General features: G+C 43.0%; 1 protein-coding gene across 3 annotated transcripts in view; it reads left to right on the top strand.

Annotated features, from left to right (window-relative positions):
* Positions 1-6,349: 6,349 nt before the first annotated feature.
* The window catches only part of ARHGEF37 (Rho guanine nucleotide exchange factor 37), a 54,801-nt gene continuing 37,074 nt past the window's right edge, over positions 6,350-24,076 (top strand). The window contains exons 1-2 of one of the 3 annotated variants that reach the window (XM_077895938.1): positions 6,350-6,610; positions 23,429-23,625. In XM_077895938.1, coding sequence (XP_077752064.1) covers positions 23,440-23,625 — 186 coding nt within the window. In that variant the 5' untranslated portion in view covers positions 6,350-6,610; positions 23,429-23,439. Of the gene's footprint in view, positions 6,611-7,066; positions 7,246-23,428; positions 23,626-24,076 lie in introns of those variants that run through there. The other 2 variants (XM_077895936.1, XM_077895935.1) reach the window with 2 other exon arrangements.

The following is a 24,076-nucleotide window of genomic DNA, read 5'->3' as shown; positions in this document are numbered from 1 at the left end:
AATATTTTAAAAAATAAATATCATGATGATAATGTGTTAAAGTCAATTCCTAGAGCTGAGGCACTTTTTCCATGATGGAATTCCAGCAAAGTAGACATAGATAGTATCTCCCAAACTTCAAAGCTAAGTTTCCACATATTTCTACCGATTAAGAAGACTGTGACAGAGCTCAAGCCTGACTGGGTCTGTGTGAGACAGCTGTGCGCTTGCCTGTGGGAAGACGGAGCTGGTAAACCTAGAAGGGAAGAGAGAACAGCCCTGTCTTTAAAAGGGTGATGCCTGCAACAAGCCAGGCATCAAGCCAGGAAAATAGGTGGAAGCGATTGGAAACCAGGAAGAGAAAGAAACAGAAGAGACATGAAGTGGCGTTTCTCAGCCCAAATTATAAAACTAGCCCAGCGATGGTGTGACAAGTCAGACGCGAAGAGGCTTAGGGGTCCAACAGCTGAGGCCACAGGCCCAGTTCTACCCCTTCCTAGCCGCCAGGTCCCCAGGGAGTTTCTGTCTCTGAAACTCTCATGTTTCTTATTCATAGAGCACGATGAACTTATCCTTTAGAGCTAACTAGTATAATAACTGGCTTATAATATGGGCTCAATAAAGCAGACACTCTTGTTATAAAATTTTTTATACTTGAGATTATTAAACAAGTTTGTTAATATAAAAGTTTAATTCTGCTAAGAACATAGCAACTAATAATTTCTTGACTTGTCTTTCTAATGGTTTAATATCTTCAAAGATAGAAGAAATAATGACATTCAGGGGTGCCTGGGTGGCTCAGCAGTTGAGCACCTGCCTTCGACCCAGGGCGTGATACTGGAGTCCTGGGATCGAGTCCTGCATTGGGCTCCCTGCATGGAGCCTACTTCTCTCTCTGCCTATGTCTCTGCCACACTCTCTCTCTCTGTTTAATAAAAAAACAAAATAAATAAATCTTTAAAAAAGTCCTCTATTTAAAAAATAATGACATTCAGACTTAGTAGAATTTTTTTTTAAAGATTTTATTTATTTGAGAGAGAGAGAAAGAGAGAAAGAGCATGTGCAGGAGAAGTGGGGGAAGGGCAGAGGGAGAGGGAGAAGCAGGGTTCCACTGAGCACGGAGCCTGACTGAGGATGGACTCAGGGCTCCATGCCAGGACCATGAGATCATAACCTGAGCCAAAGTCAGATGCTTCATTGACTGAGCCATCCAGGTGCCCCAGTAGAATTTTTCCTTAAATGATGACGAGAATATTTGGAGAAGGCAACCATGTGAGAGACAGAATGATGTAGTGGTAGACTTGGCTAAAGACTTGTCACCTATGATCCATGTAACCTTGGATAGGTTACTTAATCTCTCTGAGCCTCAGTTTCTGCAACTGTAAAATGAAAATAATATCTATTATATAGGGTGATTGTCAAGATTAGAGATCATCTGTGAGAAATTTCTGACATGTATTAGGCATTCAATAAAGGGCATTTATTTTTATTATTACTGTAGAAATTAGAGTGGTACATTTCACAAAGTTGGATGAAAAAAATAGATATAATCTCAAGACTGAAATTCTAGGGGTGCCTGGGTGGCTCATTCGGTTAAGTATCTGTGTTTGGCTCAGGTCATGATCCTGGGGTCCTGGGATCGAGCCCCACATCAGGTTCCCTGCTCAGTAGGGAGCCTGCTTCTCCCCCTCCCACTACCACTCCCCCTGCTTATGTTCTCTCTCTCAAATAAATAAATAAAATCTTAAAAAAAAAAAAAAAGACTAGGAGAAAAAAAAAAAAGATTATGTACCAACCAGAATCTTTTGGTTGCAAGCAATAAAAGGTGCTTCTGGTTAATTGATGCAAGAAAAGGAATTTACTGGAGTGCCGGGGTGGTTCACTCAGTTAAGTGTCCAGCTTCAGCTCAGGTCATGATCCTAGGGTCCCAGGATCAAGCTCCATGTAGGGCTCCTGCTCAGCTTGTTCTTTCTCTCTCTCTGAAATAAATAAATAAAATCTTTGGGGGAAAAAAAGGAATGTTATTGAAACAGTATTGAGCTCAAAGAATCAATGGACAGGGTGGAGAACCAGGCTAGGAATACAGGCAGACACAAAGGGAGGCTGGGGGCAAGACTCACAGAGGAAAACACATCGCAGAAAAAATGCTGCTGCTGGACACGGGCAACATATGGAGAATGAAGAGAGGGGCATAGCTGCCCCAGCTGCCATGTGCCACAGATACCATGTGCCACCATAACCAGAGTAAGTTTTGCATATTGCCTGCTTCTCTGGGCTCTTATCTCCTGAATTGCTATCCAGAGGGGACTGACTGAGTCCAAGCAATCAGTGATCAGGGAAAACTGATACCTGGGCCTTTTGGCTTCCATGAATGAAATACAGGCCCTGTCTCACACTGTGGCCTGTTCTCCAAATTCATAAAGGCAATTGAGAGGCTGAGCAATCTGAAAAATGATAGATGTCCACTATGTAGTTATTTTCTAATAATTTGTAGGCCCCAAACAGAAAGAATTAAAGAGTATAATCTGTATAAAATGCTATATAATACAGAATCTGAGCTGAACTCTCAAAACCAGAAGAGGTGGCTATTACACTTAAAACAAATTTTTTTTTTTAAATAAGCTCTATGCTCAACATGGGGTTTGAACTCTCAACCCTGAGATTGGGTCACATGCCCTACCAACTGAACCAGCCAAATGCCCTTTTAAAACTTTCAGCTTATCAGAGAATTTCTTTACAGCACCAGTATTTTCTTCCCAAGTCTTTCCTTTTCTTTCTCTCTGAAGTCACTTATAATTGCACAGTTGAGCAAAGAAAGGTTGAAAAGAGGTAAATTATGCCAAATCTGTACTTAGCAGCACAATAGCAGTGGTGCCATAAGCCTAATAATCTGATTTGTTTTTCTTTTCTTTCTCTCTCTCTCTCTTTTATTTTTATTTATTTATTTATTTATTTATTTATTTATTTATTTATTTATTTTAGAGAGAGAGGGAGGCAGGAGGAAGGGCAGAGGAAGAAAAAGAGAGAGAGGGAATCTTAAGCAGACTCCACACCTGGCACAGAGCCCAACATGGGACTCCATCTTACAACCCTGAGATCATGACCTGAGCAGAAATCAAGAGTCAGATGCTTAACCGATTGAGCCACCCAGGCACCCTCCAATTTGCTTTTCTGATAAGTTTTTTTTTTTTAACTGCTTACCTCTTTTAGAGTGTGAGTCTTTTTTTTTTTTCTTTAAGATTTTATTTATTTATTTGAGAAAGAGAGAGCACAAGCATGGAGAGCAGCAGGCAGAGGGAGAAGCAAGTGCCCTTTTTTGGCACATGGTCTTTAGGTAGTGCTCAACTCAAGTCTGATGATGCTGCTTTTTTTTTTTAAGATTTTAAAAAAGTATGTATGTATGTATGTATGTATGCATGTATGTATTTATGTAATCTCTATACCTAACATGGGGCTCAAACTCATGACCTCAAGATCAAGAGTTGCAAACTCTAATGACTGAGTCAACTAGACACCCTTGATGTTAAATTGCTTTTAGCACAGATCTCTGGATAAAGTCGTGGTCAAATTTGCAAGGGGTCTGGGAGTTCCTTCTGGACTCCCTTGAAACCCATGCATCTCAGGCAAAATGTCTGCTGCCCCATCCTAAACCACTTCTTCCTCTGTCTCCCACAACTTCTTAATTCACACTCACTCATCCACCTAGTCAATAAAAACTTATTCAGCACCTACTGTATGCAAGGCAATATACCAGGCACTAAAAGGAACCCAAATATTCTGTAAGCTGTAGCCCTGACAATATACTTTTGAATTTCGAACCAGGAAATTTTTAAAGAAATTTAAAAATTGATCACTCTGGGGCACCTGTGTGGTTCAGTCAGTTAAGCATCTGCCTTTGACTCAGGTCATGATCCCAGGACCTTCTCAGCCTCTCTGCTCAGTGAGAGTCTGCTTCTCCCTCTGCCCTTCCCCCCTGCTCGTGATCCCTTTCTCTCAAATAAATAAATAAATAAATAGATAGATAGATAAAATCTTTAAAAAATTGACCATTCTGTGAACGGTAGAAGTGAAGACGAAGGAACTCTTATCTTTGAGTTAGTGTTATTAGGGGCAGGGTGATGTCCATTTCTTTGTAAATGTTCTAGAAAACCAATCCCAAAAAGTACTTGGATTCTTTTTTTAGAGGTTTCAAGTTGAAAACAAACAAGTAGCTCTCTGGAGCACTGAAAAAAGAATGGCTTTTCTGAAGTTGGCCTTTAGATTACTGCTTATCAAATTATTTGAGACTAGGATAAAAGATGGGGTATTAGTACTTTAGGAGTTAGTACTTTAGGAGTTTAATTCAAGATAACCGAGAGTCCTCAAACAGAATCTAAGAAATGTCTGTTTCAAATGAAAATACTATCCAGCTTGGGACACCTGGGTGGCTCAGTGGTTGAGCGATTGCCTTTGGCTCAGGAAGTGATCCCAGAGTCCTGGAATCGAGTCCCACATAGGGCTCCCTGGAGGAAGCCTGCTTCTCCCTCTGCCTATGTCTCCGCCTCTTTCTATGTGCATCTCTCATGAATAAATAAATAAAATCTTTAATTAAAAAAATACCATCTAGCTTGTCTCCTTTTCCTAAGTAACCAAATAAATACTTCTTGGGGGGAGTGGAACCCTACTACCTCTAGGATCCCTGTAATACAGCAATTGCCCAAGGAGTGTTGACACTTGTGTCCGAAATCACAGAATACTCAATACAAGCAGGGAAGAGGGGTGCACATTAGCAATTGAAGTGAAACAGGTAGAGCAGATGATTCCATACCCCCAAGAAAAGACTGGTCACCCCACACCCCTTGACACACATACTTTACAGGAGAACTGAGGTGCTAAGCACTCAAGACCCTCCCCACAAACAAGAAGTCTGATTTAGAAGTCAGCCTTGCTTTGGGGCCAGGTCTTTAGTCCCTACGGGCCTTTGGATAGGTCACCTAACCACTCTAGGATTCCATATCCCTTCAAAATTCCTTCCAAATGGGAAAGAAACTTAGAAAGTTAAAGACTAAACCAGTCTTTAACTTTTACGGGACTCTTCTTTAAACCATTCCTGATAAGCCTATCTGAAGCTGACTCAAAAATATATATATTTTTATTATCAAAGTATAGTTACATGCAATATTATATTTTGGGTTTTCTTAATTGTTTTAAAGTTTATTTATTTATTGATAATCTCTACACCCAGCATAGGGCTCCTTCTCACAACCCCAAGATCAAGAGTCACATGCTCTTCCAACAGAGCCAGCCAGGCACCCTGCAGGGTTATACTTTGAAAGTTGACCTTTACTGGCAGGATGCTCCCTCTCCCCAGGCACTGAGGACACTTTGAAATGCTGTGTTAGAGAAGTTCTTCCTTACATGTTGCAATGTGTCCCTTATAGATTTCCCCATGCTAGTGACTTCTCAGGTCATACCCATGAAGTCTAGTCCATGGATCAGAAAGCTTTCAACTTCCTTTGCTCTTCCAGTCTACAGACTAGACCCCCTCTCCGTTTCTGCTGTTCTCATCCATCACATTCAAGATGACTCCATTTTGGTCCTCAGGTCTGTGGGTTTGTTTTTTTTTTAATAATAAATTTATTTTTTATTGGTGTTCAATTTGCCAACATACAGAATAACACCCAGTGCTCATCCGGTCAAGCGCCCCCCCCCCCCCCCCCCCGTGCCCGTCACCCATTCACCCCCACCCCACCCCCGTGTGGGTTTGTTATAAGATTTTATTTATTTATTAGAGAGAGCACCAGTGGTGGGGAAGGGCAGAGGGAGGGGAAGAAGCAGACTCCCCTCCAGGGAGCCCCACGGGGTGGGGGTGGGGGGCTCCATCCCAGGACCCTGAGATCATGACCTGATCCTAGGCAGATGCTTAACCTACTCAACCACCCAGGCACCCCTGGTCTTCACGTTTTTATGGATGCAGACTAGTGGTTAAGCACCTCCAGGCCTCTGACACTCTGAATTTGAATTCTGGTCCTGTAGCTTAGCAGCTTTGTAACAGTGGGCAAGTTGCTTTCATTTTCCTGGCTTCTGTTTTTCTAAAATGAGAATAATAACAGTAATAATAACACGAAGCATGTGTATTTTATAGGGAAGCTGTGAATGAGACCAATGGGAAGACACAAGTGAAATGTTTAGTACAGTGCCCGGCACTTCGTAAGCATTACTACTATCGCTCTCACTAATCATAATGAACCAGAAGCCCTAATAATGAGAACAAGAATTAGAACCGAGAAGCTTTAGGAAAGTTAAAATCTAGTCGATTCCTGCCCCCCCACACAAGGTTTGCCTTCCCGGATAGGCCACTTTTTCATAGCAGTCCTCTCGTTCCGCGTGCGACCTCAGAGAGCGGGCGCCTTGTCTGCCGCACTGGCCTGGGTACTTAGGGCGCTGAACACGGTCCCGTTTCTCGGCAGGCGAGAGCCAGACCCATACCTTTGTGTCACAGGGAAGGACACGGGCGCAGGGAGCCCGGCCGACTGAGCTCGTGGCGGAGCTGGGGAAGGGGCACCCAGACCTCCTGGGCAGCGGACGCCCTGGGAATGACAGCGAGGTCCCCGCTAACAGCTGGTGCTCGGGGCGGGGCACGGGGACACAGGTATTCGGGGGCGGGCGGCCGGGGCGCTAGCCGGTGTTTGGGGGTGCCGGGCCCGGCCGGGAAGGCGGCTGCCCCAGCAGGCGCGGTGGGTGCGGCGCTCCCCGCAGCCGCAGCTCACGGCGCGGGCGGCCGGCCAGGGCACCTCGGGGCCGGGGCGGGGGCGGGGGCGGGGGCCGGGGCCGGGGCCGGGGCCGGGGCCGGGGCCGGGCGGGGTCCCGGGAGCGGCGACGGGAAAACAACCTGGCCGCAGACAATCGACAAAGGCTCGCCAGCGGGCCGCCCCTCCGCGGCGCACGCACGCGCGCAGCCTGGGCAGAGCCGCGCCCGCCCGCGCCCTCCCGCGCCCTCCCGCGCCCTCCCGCGCCCTCCGTGGGACCCGCGCGCCCAGGCCCGGGCGCGGCCGCGGGGCGGGGGAAGGGGCGCCCCTCCCGCCGCGGCGGCTCCCCGGCGCCCCGAGCCCCGAGCGCCCCGAGACGGCGGCCAGGGCAGGGCAGGCGGGCTGGGCGCCGAGGGGCGCGGGACAGCGGCGGGGAGGCGGGGGCGCGCGGTCGAGCTTTGTGTCTGGAGCTCTTTGGGGACTGCGAGCAGCCTGATCCACGTGACCTTTTACAGGTGGGGCACTGAGGCCCGGAGAGGTAAGGTGGCCTGGGGGAAAAAAAGGATTATTTCTTGCATCGGTTTGTTTATGCCTGGGTAGGATTTGGGGTGACTTTTTGATTTTTTTTAAAGATTTTATTTATTTATTCACGAGAGACACATACAGAGAGAGAGAGGCAGAGACACAGGCAGAGGGAGAAGCAGGCTCCATGCAGGGACCCCGACGCGGGACTTGATCCCGGGACTTGATCCCGGGACTCCAGGATCACGATCTGGGCTGAAGGTGGCACTAAGCCGCTGGGCCACCCGGAATGCCCCTGGGATGACTTTTAATAAGAATCCCTATGTTGAAACAATGGAAAAATACAAACAATATTAAAGAATCCTTGCCGAGGAAAATATAATTATGACTACAGGCCAGGAGGAAAGAGAGAAAGGAAATGTGCACCCCCTGTGTTGAGCGGCCTTGGCCAAGGACCCCCCAGAAAAGTAGTGCCAAAGCGGGGACCAGAAGCCTGACCCTCCGGCTCAGCTCCTCAGGGCTGCAGTGCTTCCCTCCCTGTGCAGCGAGCGCCCAGAATCTGCAGGGGGGAAGAGAAACTGACAGCAGCCTGGCCCCGTGCTTCGCCTTCTTGGGATCCCTGACCCCTTAGAGATCTGCGTTCCTCCCCACAGACGGGTTCACGCGGAACCTTGCACACAGTTTCAGATTTGACATGAAGCATTCTGCCGTAAGAAAGGACCGAAGGCTGGCACTCAGGCTGCGCTGTTCAGAGAAAAAAAAAAATTTCTGCTTTAAAGGGAGGTAGCTGGGAAAGAAGCGAGTACCTGCTGTCAGTCCAGTGTCCAGACTCTGCTAGCCGTGTGATCTTGGACACATACTTTAACCTCTCCAGGGCCCAGTTTTTTTGTTTTTTTGTTTTTTGTTTTTTGTTTTTTTCTTTCAAGATTTTTTAAAATTCAAGTTCACTTATATAGTGTAGTATTCGTTTCAGACCAACGTCCAGTTTCAGCTGTAAAAGAGAGATTGACAATAACAAGGGATGAAGCAGACAGACTTAAGAATGAATGTTGAGCCCAGTGATTGACCCTTAGGAAGTGTTAAGTAAAAGTGCTGGTGCATAGAACCGCAGTGGCTCACAGCTGTGCCAGTTAGGAGAGGTGATGACCTGGAAGACCTTGGGCTATATCCGAAATAAATTTTAAATAATTGTCAACGTGAAACTACAAAGTGAACACTTATTATGACTTATGAGCGACAATGTGTATCTTGGTGATGATAATCTAAATAAAAGTGCAACAGCGCACATCAATATTTGGCCTAAGGTGAAATGCTGAAAGTAGAAGCTACCAGACATTCTAATAAGGACTGTTTATTGGGCCTTGCTTGCCTCTCTTGAATGGAACCAGCACCTGTATCGCTTGTTTTTAGATGAGAGGAAAGAGGAGGGGGGATGTGGGGACCTGGGCAACACCCAGTCTTGCCAGGTGGTGGGGGCTCAGCGGAGTTTCTGCCAGGGTACAGGAGTTACTGGCAGTTGGCTCTCATCCCTCTTGGATCAGCAGCTTGCCGTGGTAAACAGAGCCTTGGTTGATTCTGTTCTAGATCAAATAAATGGCTTTTTATTTAGCCAGTGGGGGGGGGGTAGTGGTGTTTGAGAGCTGTGACTGAAGCAAAATAGCATTTGTTGAGCTTGATTGTCCAAAGCCTATTGCTTGTTTATTGACAGGCTTAAGAGTTTTGAAATCTGCAGATCCAAAATTGTGAGGACAGGGCCTGGGGTGGGCCTACTTACCTATAAAAAGAACTGCTCTTACAAAATAGTGTGTTGTCTCCATTCTCTACCATTTTAGGCCTTGCAAATAGAGTCAGGGAAATATGGCTTAGGGCAAATAGCTGCTATTTAATTTGGGTTAGGATGCATAATACCTGTCTGGTGGGTTACATTCCTCTCTGGGTGTTTATAAAGGAGAGTTTTTTTCTAAAAAACAGAGAATGTGTATGTGTGTAATGTCTCTTGCCCCCCTCTGCCTCCCCTTCAGCCAATCATTTCTCAACCCAGAGAAGTCTTTTTCTGCAAGCTCAGTGACTTTGGCAAGTTCCTTCCTTTCCTGCCTCTGTGACCTGATTTTGTTTCACAGTAGCTCTGTTAGAAGGTTGGGTTTTTGTTTTAAAGATTTTATTTTATTATTTTTTAGAGATTTGCTTATTTGAGAGAGAGGGAGGGAGCACGCAAGCACAAGCAGGGGAAGTGGCAGAGGGAGAAGGAGAAGCAGACTCTGAGCAGCTTGATCTTGGGATCAAGCCCCCTAAATCAGTACTGGAGCCGAAGGGAGATGCCCAACTGACTGAGCTACCCAGGTGCCCCTGTTTTAAAGATTTTATTTATTGGCTCAGCGTGGAGCCCAACATGGGGCTTGAACTCATGACCTGCGATCAGATCTGAGCTGAGATCCAAAGTCGAACACTTAACTGACTGAGCCACCCAGGTGTCCCTGTTTTGTTTTCTAAAGTAAGCTCTACACCCATCATGGGGCTTGATGGTGCCACAACTCCAAAGATCTAGAGTCACATGTTCTACCAACTGAGCCAGCCAGGTGCTCCTAGAAAGTTCTTTCTAATTTGACCTTTAGATTCCAAACATTTGGTGCTGCAAAAGATAACATAGAGCAAACATACTTGTGCTCTCAGTCGAAGACTCTTCCTTATTTGAACCCAAGGACCCCTTTCATGTTTCTCCTTCCAGCCTCGCTGCCTTCATTCCTCCAACATTTCTTTAGTAGGATGAGATTAAAAGCAGAATTTCCTCAAGAAATGATCTATAGACTACCTGCATCAGAATCACCTAGGGGCTTGTGGAAATACCTCATCCCTGACTGCCTGAATCTGAATCTTCAAGGGTGGGGGCAAGAGTTTGCATGCTTGACAAGTGCTCCTGGGTGATTCGTATGCACCTTTGGTTATCTGTGTGGATTTTTGGGATGGGATTGGTAGTGGAGGACTATATACTCCCTATAAATTCTGTATTGTTTGTCTAAATTATGTAATGAGTGAGAGCCTCTTATGTAATTTGAACAAACTAGGATGTCCATGTAGTTGGTAAGCACTTGAAAAGATGCTCAAGATAATTCATCATTAGGGAAATACACATCCAAACCACATTGAGATTTCACCTATCTATTAGGACAGCTAAAATTAAAAAGATTGACTATAGCAAGTGTTGATAAGGATGTGGAGGAACTAGAACTTGTATGCACTGTTGGTGAAAATGTAAAATGGTACATCCACTTTATTTTCTTAAAAAGTTGAATATATATCTTTCTTGTGATCCAGACATTCCATCCCTAGGTCCAGGTTTTTTGTATTAGAAAAATAGAAAATCAATTCTTTATCCAGTGCATGGATATTCTTTCACTGAAAAGAAAGAGAAGAGGGATCCCTGGGTGGCGCAGCGGTTTAGCGCCTGCCTTTGGCCCAGGGCGCAATCCTGCAGACCCGGGATCGAATCCCACGTCAGGCTCCCGGTGCATGGAGCCTGCTTCTCCCTCTGTCTATGTCTCTGCCTCTCTCTCTCTCTCTCTCTGTGTGACTATCATAAGTAAATGAAAAAAAAAATAAAAAAAAAGAAATCTTCCAATAATTAAAAAAAAAAAAAAAAAAAAAAAAGAGGAGAAGAAGCCAGACCAAAAAGAGTACATACTCTAGAATTCCACTTATATAAAATTCGAGGGGAGTTGCTCTCTCACCTGACCTTAAACTTTTTGGTGGTTCCAAAGAGTTGTGTATGATCATTTTAGTCTAAGTCCACTTGTTATAGTGTCTTGGCAGTTTGATCTGTCAGTGTTTGTTCATGTCTTTAATTCATTCAATTAATTGAGCACCTACCATGTACTTGACCTAGAATAGACACTAGGTAACGTGTTGGTGAATAAAACAGACATAATCCCTGCCCTCATGGAGCTTACCCTTTATTAAATGAAACAGTAAAACAAATAGGATAAGAAATATAGTTATTGGGGGGAAAGGAGTGCTTCTTTGGAAGGGGGGATGTGAGTCAGGAAAAACTTGTCCGGGTTTCAAGCAGAGAAGTAAAGCAGTCAGTTTCATGTTTTTGAAACACTCTGGTGCTGTGCATCCAATCAGGAGACTGTTCTAGTAGTCCAGGAGAAAGGTGGTAGAGGTTTAGATTCAGGTGGCCTTAGAGAAGAAAGCACTGAAAGAATAGTGCTTTCATCTCTTTAATCAAACTGGCAGATCCCAGAGGTTGAGACTGATCAACATTCTTTGAATAGTGTAGTTTTATGAGTTTTTAGTTCATATTACTGTCCTTTGGCCCCCTCCACCCACACCCCTAGCTCTCAGTCTCCATCACCCAGGTCTTGCTCCTTAGACACCTTAGAAATACGTCAGCACCTTGCTGGGCCAGTTACTCTAGTCTACAGCATTCCTTTGATCTGCTGACCTAGTTGCCTTTCAGTAAGGGAATGAGGATAGTCTGGTAATTCTGTTTTTGTTTTTTGCTAACCTATGCTGGCTCCCAGTGCGCTCTGTTTCCCTTTCAAAAGGCTGAGGGACCCTCTGTTTTACTGAAATGGCAAAAACCCAGCTCAGAATGGCTAAGGCCAAAGAAGAGTGAGGAAAGAAAATATATTAGCTCCTAAAGAAGTCCAGGGGCACCTGGACTTTCAGTTAAGTGTCTGACTCTTGATTTTGGCTCAGCTCATGATCTCAAGGTCGTGAGATTGAGCCCTGTGTTGGAGTCAGGTTGAGAGTCTCTTCCTCTCCCACTACTCGTAAAAAAAAAAAAAATTCCAAAAGACGATCAGTCTCTGTCATGGCTGAAGTGGGTAATGTAATCAGGGCTCAGTCTCACAGTCCCTCAGTCCTCAACTCTATTTCTTTGGTGTTAGCAGCCCTCTGAGTCAGGCTCTGGTGTTTCATTCCTATTACCTATTATTATCATGATCAGCTGTTGTCACCATCTGCTTGAATATGATTAACCAAATGTCCTTAGACGATTTCTTGATCCATTGGATCCATGGTAATGCTGTTCTTTACAGTTTAACAATAATAGTAACGAAAGCAACTGCTACCGATATTGAGAGCTTGCCTTGTACCAGGTACTCTGTTAAGCACTTTACATGGATTATCTTATGAAATCTTATAACCACCCTATAAAGAAGGTTTTGTTTTATTTTGATTTTTGTTTTGTTTTGTTTTATAAAGAAGGTTAAAAGCATCCTGAGAAAGCTAGCCAATTGATTGCAGAATCAGGATTTGAATTTGGGTTTCCTGGCTCCAGGCCTTCACAGTGCCTCTTGAAGTCCAGCCATCAAAGGGTGTACCTATTTCTTACTTTTTCTGTACATGAATCTTTTTTTTAAGGTTTTATTCATTTATTTGAGAGAGCATGTGTGCACATGAGAGAGAGAGAGAGAATATAAGCAGGAGCATGGGGGAGAGGCTGAGGGAGAAGGAGAAGCAGGCTCTTTGCTGAGCACAGAGCACAGTCCTGAGGCTCCATGGATCATGACCTGAGCTGAAGGCCACCAGGTGCCCCCTGAACGTAAATCTTATATATACATGGCAGTCATAGCAGGGACAGAGCTTTAGAAGTTATTCTTATAATTCTGTCCATCCCAGATTTCTGGGTTTATAGTTTTGGAAGCTCTTTGTACAGTACCCTTCTCCCTGTTGTATGTATATACACCAGGCACATTAGGCAGGACCCCAGTGTGGCCACTCTTGTTTCTATAGGTGTTTCCTCCCTTTGTTTTTCTTTTTTTCTTTCTTTCTTAAAAGATTCATTTATTTTCATTTGAGAAGGGGGCAGAGTGAGAGGGAAGGAAGAGAATCCCAAGCAGACTCCCCAATGAGAGCGGAACCCGACATGGGGCTTGATCCCACGACCTTGAGATCGTGACCTGAGCCGAAATCAAGAGCCAGACACTTAACTGAACCACCCAGGCGCCCCTAGTTCTACATCTTAATTGTGGTGGTGGTGGTTATACAAATCTAACACGTGATAAAATGGCATAAAACAATCATTCATGAGTAGTATACTGATGCCAATTTCCTGGTTTTGATACTGTGCTATGTTTAAATAATAAATAACGCTTAGAAGAACCTTGTTGAAAGGTGCACAGAAATTCTGGTTCTATCCTTGCAACTTTCTGTTGAATAAGTCTGTAAGTCTTTTTCCTTTTTTTTTTTTTTTGTAAGTCTTTTTCCTGTCTGTAAGTATTTCAAAATAAAAAGTTTAAAAACAAAATTTTATGTAGCTTAACTTATCCACTATCTCTGCAGCTCTCTCTGGACAAGTACAGCTCAAACAGCTGGGAGAGGAGGCTGGTATCCTTGTTCCATTTCCCGGTGTGGCCAGATAAGGAGGCTTGTCTCAGAGAACGAGCTCTGGAAACATGGCTTTCCATAGAGCCCAGTCGTGCTCAATCCTGGGATCTCTTCGTGTCTCATGATAGGTGATTGAGAACTAAAATCAGTTTAGCTTCCCTGCTCACTCTTGCTCTGTCTCTCTCCAATAAGTAAATAAAATCTTAAAACTGTTGACAACAAAAGCAAAGACACAGAACTCTCCCATGACCACAGTGTTCTCCCTGGTGTTCTTTATAGTCACACCCACCTGCCCTCCACCCTCATCCCTAACCAGGTAATAATCACTAACCTGTTCTCTATATAATTTTGTACAAGACATAAATGGAATCACACAGTGTATGACCTTTTGAGATTAGTTTTTTTTTCAGTCAGTACCCTCAAGAGCCATCCAGGTGATTCTAGTTTATTAGTTCATTCCCTGTCTTTTGTTTTCTTAAAATTTTATTCATTTATTTGACAGAAAGAGAGAGCACAGGTAGGCAGAGCGGCAGGAAGAGGGAGAAGCAGGCTCCTTGCCTGAGTAGGGAGCCCGATGTGGGGCTCAATCCCAGACCCTGAGACCATGACCTGAGCCAAAGGCAGACACTTAACCGACTGAGCCACCCCCATTACCTGTTCTGAGTATTCAGAGGTATTGGATCTCCTAGTTTGTTTTTTTCTTTAAGTATTCATCTGTTTTTTTTTTTTTTTTTTTTTTTTAAGATTTTGTTCATTTATTCATGAGAGACAGAGAGAGAGAGGCAGAGACATAGGTAGAGGGAGAAGCAGGCTCCATGCAGGAAGTCCAATGCGGGACTCCATCCCAGGACTCTGGGATCATGACTTGAGCCAAAGGCAGATGCTCAACCACTGAGCCACCCAGGTGCCCCATATTCACCTGTTTTTAATTATTTTTTTTTTAAGTAGGCTCCACGCCCAATATGGGGCTTGGACTCCTGACCCTGAGATTAAGAGTCATGCTCTACCGACTAAGCCAGCCAGGTGCTCCTAAAGCATTCACCTATTAAACTCACCTATTAAAACAACATTTGATTTTCTCTACTTTGGTTATTACAAATAATGCTTCTATGAGCATTTGTGGGCAAGTTTTCGTATGGACGTAAGTTTTTTCTCTGGAATAGATGCCCTGAGGTATGATTTCTGTTAAGTGTATGTTTTATTTTAAAAGTAACTAACAATAAAAAATAAAAAATAAATAAAAGTAACTAACAAACTATTTTCCAGAGTGGCTGAACCACTCTGCATTCCCAACAATAATGTATGTGCAACCCAGTTTCTCCACATCCCTGTGACAGTTATACTATCTATTTTTCTGGTAACAGTGTTATTGAGATATAATGTATATTCTATACTTCACCCACTGAAAGTGTACAAATCAGTGGTTTTTAGTATATTCTTTGAGTGTGCAAGCATCACTATAATAAATTTAGAACATTTTCATCACCCCCAAAAGAAACCCTGTACCCAGTAGCCACCACATTCCATACCCTATCCCTTCAGCCTAGCAAACCCATGATCTGTTTTGCTACAGATTTGCCTGTTCTGGATGTTTCATATAAATCAAATCATAAAACACGTGGTCCTTTGTGACTGGCTGCTTTGTCCTAGCATCATGTTTTCAAGATTCATTCATGTTGGAGCACATATCCATGGTACTTCATTCCTTTTCATTGCCAAATAATATATAATTGTATTTTTAAAAGATTCTATTCATTCATGGGAGACACAGAGAGGCAGAGACATAGGCACAGGGAAATGCAGGCTCCCTGAGGGGAGCCTGATGTGGGACTCGACCCCAGGACCCTGGGATCACAACGTGAGCCAAAGGCAGACACTCAATCACTGAGCCACCTATGTGCCCCCAATATATAATATTTTTAAAGAAATAAAAGTGTGTTTCTTTCTATGATACAGACTGTATACTAAAAGATAACAGATTGCCATCACAGGGAGGTTTTACCAGGCCTGCTTAGAGCTCCAGCTTGCAGTTAATCTAAGGGCAAATTAATGCTATTTTAAATATTTAGCAGTTCTCTATAAAGTATTACTTGTGTTTTTTGCTTATTTAGCAACAGTTCTGAGTAGTGGAACCTGAGTAGCTCTCTCTGAAATCCTATTGGAATCTTTCTCGAGAACCTATGCACAGGGTGGTAAGTGTCAGCAATTCAGGTCAGGATCAGGTCAGCAGGCCACAGGCAGTGTTCAAGAGCTGGAATAGAGCTGTGCATCAGACAGATGCATTCCAGGATCTTTCTAGGCCCTTTGCTCTCCCCACTCAGTTTACATATTATCTGATCCACAGGTCAGTGCTTATGGCCCAGGCCAGAAACTTCTGCTGCTACTAGGTCCTTCCAAAGGACCATTTATGTATGCAAGTATCATCAGTATTGTGAGACATAGAGAAGGACATGAGGTGAATGGGTGCTCATCTTGTCTCTAAGCGTTTAGTGTCTGGCCAGGAAGGTGAGGCCTGGTTCTAAATAACTCTAAATAACCAGGTACAAATTTGAACGGGACGTGTGCCACATTAAATATTAGGAAATATTTTAACCATCCAGAAAAGAAAGAACAGTGCAATAAATACCACATTCTTACTATCCATCTTTGTTTAATTTTAACATTTTTGCCATATGTACTTCATTATTTTTTAAAAAGATTTATTTATTTGAGAGAGAGAGAGAGAGAGTGTGTGTGTGTGTGTGTGTGTGTGCATGCAGAGGAAGAGAGAAGCAGACTCCTCGCCAAGCAGGACCCTGAGATCATGACCTGAGCTGAAGGTAGACCCTTAACCAACTGAGCCACCCAGGCACCCTGTGCTTCATTATTTCTAAGCAAATAAAACATCTCCTATACTCAGCAATAAAAAGGAAGGAACTATTGATACATGCAACAGTTTATAGGCATCTCTAGGGGAATTATACTGATTGAATAAAGTCAGTCCCCCAAAGGTTACACACTGTAATGATTCCATTTACTTACATTCTTGAAATGACCAGATTATAGAAAGGGAGAACAGATTCCTGGCAGCCAGGGGTTAAGGATTGGATGAGTCTGGAGGAAATTGGGTGAAGAGGCAACATGAGGGATCCTTGTGATAGAAATGATCTGTATCAGTGCCAATATCCTGGCTGTGAGATCGTGTCAGAGTTTTGCAAGATGCTACCATTGAGGAAATTTGGCAAAGGGTACACAGAACCAGTGTATTATTTATTATAACTGTATGTGAATCTTAATCTCAAAATTAAAAGTGTAAATAAAAACAAAATGAAACAAAACACCATCAGATGCCATTAAGTCCCCTTTGATACTGTCCTTAATTTCATTTTTCTGCTTCCCTCCCCAGAAGTTACTACCATCCTGAATTTATTGTTATTATGTCCACAAAATTTTTAATCATGGTGCTCTATACATATATATCTCTAAACACTATCTAGCCTTGTTTTACGTATTTTATTTTATTTTTTTAAAAGATTTTATTTATTTATTCGTGAGAGAAACACACACAGAGAGAGAGGCAGAGATACAGGTAGAGGGAGAAGCAGGCTCCACGCAGGGAACCTGATGTGGGGCTCCATCCCGGGTCTCCAAGATCACACCCTGGGCGGAAGGCAGTGCTAAACTGCTGAACCACCTGGGCTGCCCTTGTTTTACATATTTAAAAAAAAAAAAAAAAGTATTCCACTCTGTGTATCCTTCTGGAATTTCCTTTTTTTTTTTCCTTTCCAGTGTTGTGAGGCTACCCAAGTTGATACATGAATTTGCAGTTTGTTCATTTTCACTGTTGTTGAGAATTACATGGTATGGATATGATACAAGTTATTAACCCCCTCTCCTGTGGATGGATATCTAGGTGGTTTCAAATGTCCTGTCATTATCAGCAGTGCTGCAGTGAACACGCGTCTCCATTCCTTGTGTATAGGTGAAGTTTCTTAAAGGCAGGACATATCTAAGAGTAGAACTAATTGGCCTAACAGTGTGAGCATTTTTAACTTCTCTAGTTGTTGCCAAATTGCTCTTTTGAGGGGTTGCAACAATTTATACTACAGTACATGAGACTTCCCATTTATCTACAGTCTCACCAACATCTTTATATTTTGCCAATGTAATGGGCATGAAATGGTATCTCATTGTGATATTTTGTTTTTAAAGATATATTTATTTATTTTAGAGAGCACAGGGGACGGGACAGAAGAAGGAGAGAGAGTCTCAAGCAGACTCCATGCTGAGCATGGAGCCCGACACAGGGGTCCATCTCATGATCCTGAGATCACAACCTGAGCCAAAACTAAGAGTCCGACGTTTAACCAACTGAGCCACCCAGATGTCCCCACTGTGGCTTTACTTATTCACATTTGCCTACTTACTGGTGAACTGAGCATCTTTTCATTGTATATTAGCCATTTAAATTTCTTCTTTTGTCAATGACCTGTTCATACCTGTATCAGCCAGAGATTAGTTGGAAAGAACACAAGTCATTCTATTTTAACCAGTAAGGGATATATATTTTTTAAGACATATTTGAGAGAGAGAGAGAGAGAGAGAGAGAGAAAATGAGGGTGAGGGGGCAGGGAGCAGAGTGCCAAAGAGAGAGAGGGAGAGAGAGAGAATCTCAAGCCAACTCCATGCTGTGTGTGGAGCCCAGTGCAAGGCTCAGTCTTACGACCCTGTGATGGTGCTGTGAGCTGAAATCAAGAGTCACATAGGAAAAAAAAAAAAAAAAAGAGATAGATACTCAACCGACTGAGCCACCCAGGTGCCCCTAACCGTAAGGGATTTAAAAGAGTGTGTTAGGTGCTTACCACATCAAATGGAGGGGCTGGACAAGTGGACCACAGAACAGAATAGGTCCCAAGGCAGTGCTACAGGAATGACCCTCCAAAGGCATTGCTGCCCTCTGCAACAATCAGGAAATTGGAGAATTGGGAAGCTCCTGTCTCTGTTGTTGGCTTCATAATTCCATGACTTTAGTCATAATCTTTTGCCAGAACTGATGACTTAAGAACAATGCAATACTTGTCCCATTAAATGGATACCTCAAACACTACCTCTCTTCTGACTTAGCTCAATTCTAGATTCAGGGCTCACGTAAGACTATCTGATTGGTGGGGCTGAAAACACATGTTGGATACTTAGCTGTAAGGAAGCCTAGAAATCTGGGGTGTAGCTTTCTAATTTCAGTATTATAGGAGGAGGTTAGAATTAACATTGAATGAACCAAAATACTGTCTGTGCAATAATATGCTTTGTTTTTCTTTTAGATTGCCTTGTTTAAATGATTCATAGAAATTCTTTATGTAGTGTAGATAATTAGACATTTGCAGGTTACTTTTTTTACAAATATCTTCTCCTGATTGGAGGTCTCTCTTTGCCTTTTGATTGTAGAATTGTTTGATAAACAGAAAATTTCCATATCACTGTCATCATATTTATGGGTCCTAACCAATCTTTGTACATTTTATGTCTTGTTGAAGAAATCCTTCCCATTCAGAGAACAGAAAAATAAATATTTTCCTATGTTTTCTTCTAAGAATTTTAGAGTTTCATATTTGACATTCAGGTCTTTAATATATCTGGAGTTTATTTGGGGTGTGATGTGGGATTGCATTTGTTTATTTTTCTATATGGGAAAACACTTATCCTATGGACCATCCTTTTCTGAATGACTTAAAATGATACATGTGTCATATAAAACATTTCCGTTATTACTGTGGTCTATTTCTGGGCTCTCTAATCTGTTCTACTAATATGTTTGCCCATGTATCAACACTCTACTTTTTAATTACTATGGCTTTCAAGTAGATCTAGATATCTTTTTCTTTTTTAAGATTTTATTTATTTAGGGACACCTAGATGGCTCAGTGGTTGAGCGTTTGCCTTTGGCTCAGGGCGTGATCCCGAGGTTCTGAGATCAAGTCCCACATCGGGCTCCCTATAGAGAGCCTACTTCTCCCTCTGCCTATGTCTCTGCCTCTCTCTTTATCTGTGACATAGGCAGAAGGAGAAGCAGGCTCTACACAGGGAACCCGATGCCAGGCTCGATCCCAGTACCCTGGGATCATGACCTGAGGCAAAGGCAGATGCTCAACTGCTGAGCCACCCAGGTGCCCCAGATCTATATATTTGATAGGACAGGTGCCTCATCTTGTTCTTCAGGATTCTCTTAGCCATCTTGGCCTTTTACTCTTCTGTATATATTTTAGAATTATTTTATTGTGTTCTAGTGAAAAACAAGACCAAAATGAAACCCTGATGGGGGTTTTATTGGAATTATAATTGGATCCAGTTGGGAAAAATTTTTTTTCTTTATGATATTGGGTCTTCCTATCCATGAACATAGTGTATCCCTACTTGTTATCATTTCTTCAATTCAATAATTTCAATAAAGTTTTTAAAAAATTTTCATGAAGATCTTATACATTTTTTGTTAATTTAATATATTTCAGAAGGAATAAATATTATTTGTTTTTATTACAATATCAAACCTTTTTATTATCCTGCTGTCTTTAAATCGCATTCAAAATATTATTATTGGTATATACAGTTATAGGATTTATTTTTAAATATTGATATCCAGCAAAATTGAGGAATCCTCACATAAATAATATATTTTTAAAAGTTTACCCCATGTCTTTTTTTTTCTTTTTTTAATTAATTAATTGATTAAGATTTTATTTATTCATGAGAGAGACAGAGAGAGAGGCAGAGACACAGGCAGAGGGAGAAGCAGGCTCCACGCAGGGAGCTGGACATGGGACTCGATCCTGGGTCTCACAGGATCACGCCCTGGGCTGAAGGCAGCGCCAAACCGCTGGGCCACCAGGGCTGCCCTGTTTATTTATTTATTGGAGAGAGAGAGAAAATGAAAAAGCACACAGGGGACAGGGGAGAGCGGGGAGAGGGATAGAGAGAGAGAAACTTGAGCAGACTCCTGGCTGAGCGTGGAGCCTGATGTGGGGCTTGACATCAGGACTCTGAGATCAGGACATGAAGCAAAACCAAGAGTTGGGGGTTCAACTGACTATACCACCCAGGCAACCCTCCATGTCTTTAAATAGCATGCAGCTGCTGTTATTACTGAGCTTTTCATTTAGGTATTGTGCTTTGACTTTCTACAATGGAAGATGAAGATTTAGTTGTTTTTTGTTTTTACTCCCCCTCCACCACACATGTACACCCCTCCCATTACCTTGTTCTCTCAATATAGTTATACATAATATTATTTAGATAACTTGCAATATAATGTGTGTAAATTGTATTTATAACTGAAATAGGCAGTAACATACAATTACTTTTATTTCTGCTGCACAGCTTTTTTAAACAATTATTTTGTGTTTGTTCATTGGTTTGTCTCTTAGTTTTATATGTATGATCTGTATGATTATCCTGAAACACCAGATTCACTACCAATTCAATAAATCTGTTCTCAAGACATTCTAGTACCTTCTGAAATACTGTAGACTGTTTGGCATCTGCCTATAGCCAATGGTCAATCCTTGAATTTTTCCTTCACCTGCCTGGGGATTTCCCTGGTCCCTTTCACATTAGATCACCAGTCCCCTGTACCCTATGTCTTCTTCTTTCCTATTTCTTTATTTTGGTGGGGCACATTCTCTCATAGTTTCCTGAGAACAAGGACATACAAAGATGAATTCTCTAGGCTGTCAAGGTTCTGCAATTTCTCCTCAATGTATCTAGGTGTGGATTTGTAAAAAAGCTATCCTGTTGGGGACTTGTATTTTCTGGATCTAAGAATTCATATTTTTTATAAAGTCTGGACAATTCTTACTCTTCTCTTATCTCTTTGAATTTTGCCTCTCCTCATTCTCTTTATTCTTGTATTCTAGAACTCAGATTTGATGCATGAACCTTCTTATTTCAATATCGAGATCCCTTCAGTTCTCTTTCATATTTTCCATACTTTTCTCTCTCTTTAGCAGTCTGGATAATTTATTCAGGTCTGTATGCCCTTTTGCTGTTTCTCTTTTCTAGATGTCTGTTTAATCTGCCTATTCAGTTTTTAATTTCAAAGACTAAATTTTTAATTTCTGTAAGTTCTGTTTGGTGCTTTAAAAAATCACAATCATACAGGTCTTTATTTTTTTATAACATTTTAAAAAGATTTTATTTATTCATGGGAGACACAGAGAAAGAGGCAGAAACATAGGCAGAGGGAGAAGCAGGCTTCCTGCAAGGAGCCCAATGTGGGACTTGATCCCAGGACCCCGGGTTCACGCCCTGAGCTGAAGGCAGATACTCAACCACTGAGCCATCCAGGTGCCCCAGGTTTTTTTTTTTTTTTTTTCTTTTATTGCTTATTTTATAGTTTTTACCTGATATTCTTTGGATCTAATTCTGTTCATTGCTGTGGAGTTCTTGTCTGTCATTTTGGATTGTAAACTCATTTTCAGGACAGGGCTGGCTGCTGGAATACCACATGACCTAGGCTGTAAGGACATGTTCTTCTGGAGACATTTTATTTCTATGGGCACTCAGTAGCATTAGTCCAGAACTGTTTTTGTTAATTTCTCAGCTTTGGGTTACTCAGACCACATGTATAATGTCAATTTGAGCCTAAAACTCCATGAAGGCAGGCCTATTTTTATAAATTTTCAGAGGGGACTTTTTGTCCTCATGTAGGATGCAAACCAAGAGGACTTCATCTTCTGCATGAGCAGGGGACGATGTTTTGACCCACCATTTAACTGGAGTCTTTGGGGGTCCTAGTTCTGTAAAGATCTGTTCCCATCTGAACACCAGCACCCAAGTCCCTGGTTCCCCGAACTTGGCCATGTGCCCCTTTCCCTGCCTACCCCTCCACTTTGGGCCACAACTGCTCAGCTGCTTCAGCTCTGCTTTCCAGTTCCTCTGTTTGGGGGCTCTGCTGTTTCCTTTATTCTCTTGCAAGCCCTGCCAGGGCATGAAAAGGAAGTTGGTAATATGTGATCCAGCGTTTCTAGGATATTCTGTAGTAGGGAGGGTTTTCAGGCCATGGTATCCACAGGACTGCCATTTGTACTTTTAAGCCTAGAGATAAGGGATTGTGGGAGTTTCAGGGAGGGAGAGTCCATCTGGCTGGGAGGATCAGGAAGGGGAAGGGAAGATGAATATCCAAGCATAGAAACACAGGAGGGGGTGGGGCCCGGCAGGTGCAAAAGCACAGAAGCAGGAAATGATTGTGCAGACATAGAGGAAAGCATGCAGCTCCCTTTTGCTGGTGTATGGTCTGGGAAGGGAAAAATGAGCTTGGAGCTGGACCACAGAGCAGCAGGGAGCTAACTGTTTAAGCCTTACAGCACGGAATGCCACGATCACAAGCTTTGTTTCAGGAAGTTTAAGCTGGAAACACCTCCAGGATGCATGGGTGTGGGTGGCAGCAAGAGGTAAAGGGATTTAGACTTGGAAAGATGCTCCTGGAGGCTGTGGAAAGAGCCCAGGGGTCGGTTGTGAGGCCTGGTAGGTAGGTAGGTAGGTAGTGGGGGGTAGAAAGGAGGTAACCCCTAGGACCCCCCAGGAGAGATGGTAAGGGAGACTCAGCTGAACCAAATAAAGAAATCTGGGTCAAGAGCTGGGGAAATAAATAGAAGAAAAGCTAGGCAAGCAAGCATATTATCTGACTCCTCGAAGATAAATCGACAATTATCTGAGCCATGTTCTACCTTTTCAAATTGTTCAGATACCACCCACAAATGCGAATACACAGTTCTTCCTGCAGCATGCAAGCCAGAGATGTTTTTAGGCCGCTCGATGAATAGTTGTCTTTGGATGAGAGACAGCAGTGTTCCGGTGGAGCTCCCAAGAGTGAGTCAGGATATGTTTGCCTTTCCTAGAACCTGCTGACATGGCTGAACATGGGACTGATGAGCCGTCCTCCAGGACAGGGAGTCCCGATGGAGAAGGTCAGGTCTTGGAGGACAGATCGTTGCTGCATCAGAGGTTGGCTGTCAGGGAGCTCATTGACACTGAGGTCTCATACCTGCACATGCTCCAGCTCTGTGCCTCGGACATCAGGAGCCGCCTGCAGCAGGTATCTTGGTGGGGCTGCACACAACCTTCCTTAGGCAGACATGGCTCTTGGCTTCTGAGACCCCACATTGGTTTCAGGGGCAGGCTTGATGGAGGGGAAGGTGTGATGGGTGTGAAGCCACCTGGATATAAGCTGTGTCATTTCTGTGTATTGGCCATGCAACATTCAGCAAGGCCTTTGACACACTGGAACCTTAGTGTATTCATCTGCTACACAGGGAGAGGAATAATTAGCTCAGAGAATCAAGTGAGCTAATGGATAAAATAGCCCTTTATCGAATTTGAAACAGAGTGCTTAAACTGACCTGTATCGTACTTGTCTCATTTAGAAGATGGCAACATGAAGATATTATTGCTATGATGGGTTTTTATACCTCTTCCCCCTGATTTCAGAAATAATAAGGTTCTCTCTATAAAATGTTAAGTATCCCTTAACATGTAAGCTCCATTAG

This window comes from Canis aureus, chromosome 4, assembly GCF_053574225.1.
Source record: "Canis aureus isolate CA01 chromosome 4, VMU_Caureus_v.1.0, whole genome shotgun sequence".
Lineage (NCBI taxonomy): Eukaryota > Metazoa > Chordata > Mammalia > Carnivora > Canidae > Canis > Canis aureus.
Note: the sequence above shows the minus strand (reverse complement) of the source record. Positions and strands in the feature narration are given on the sequence as shown.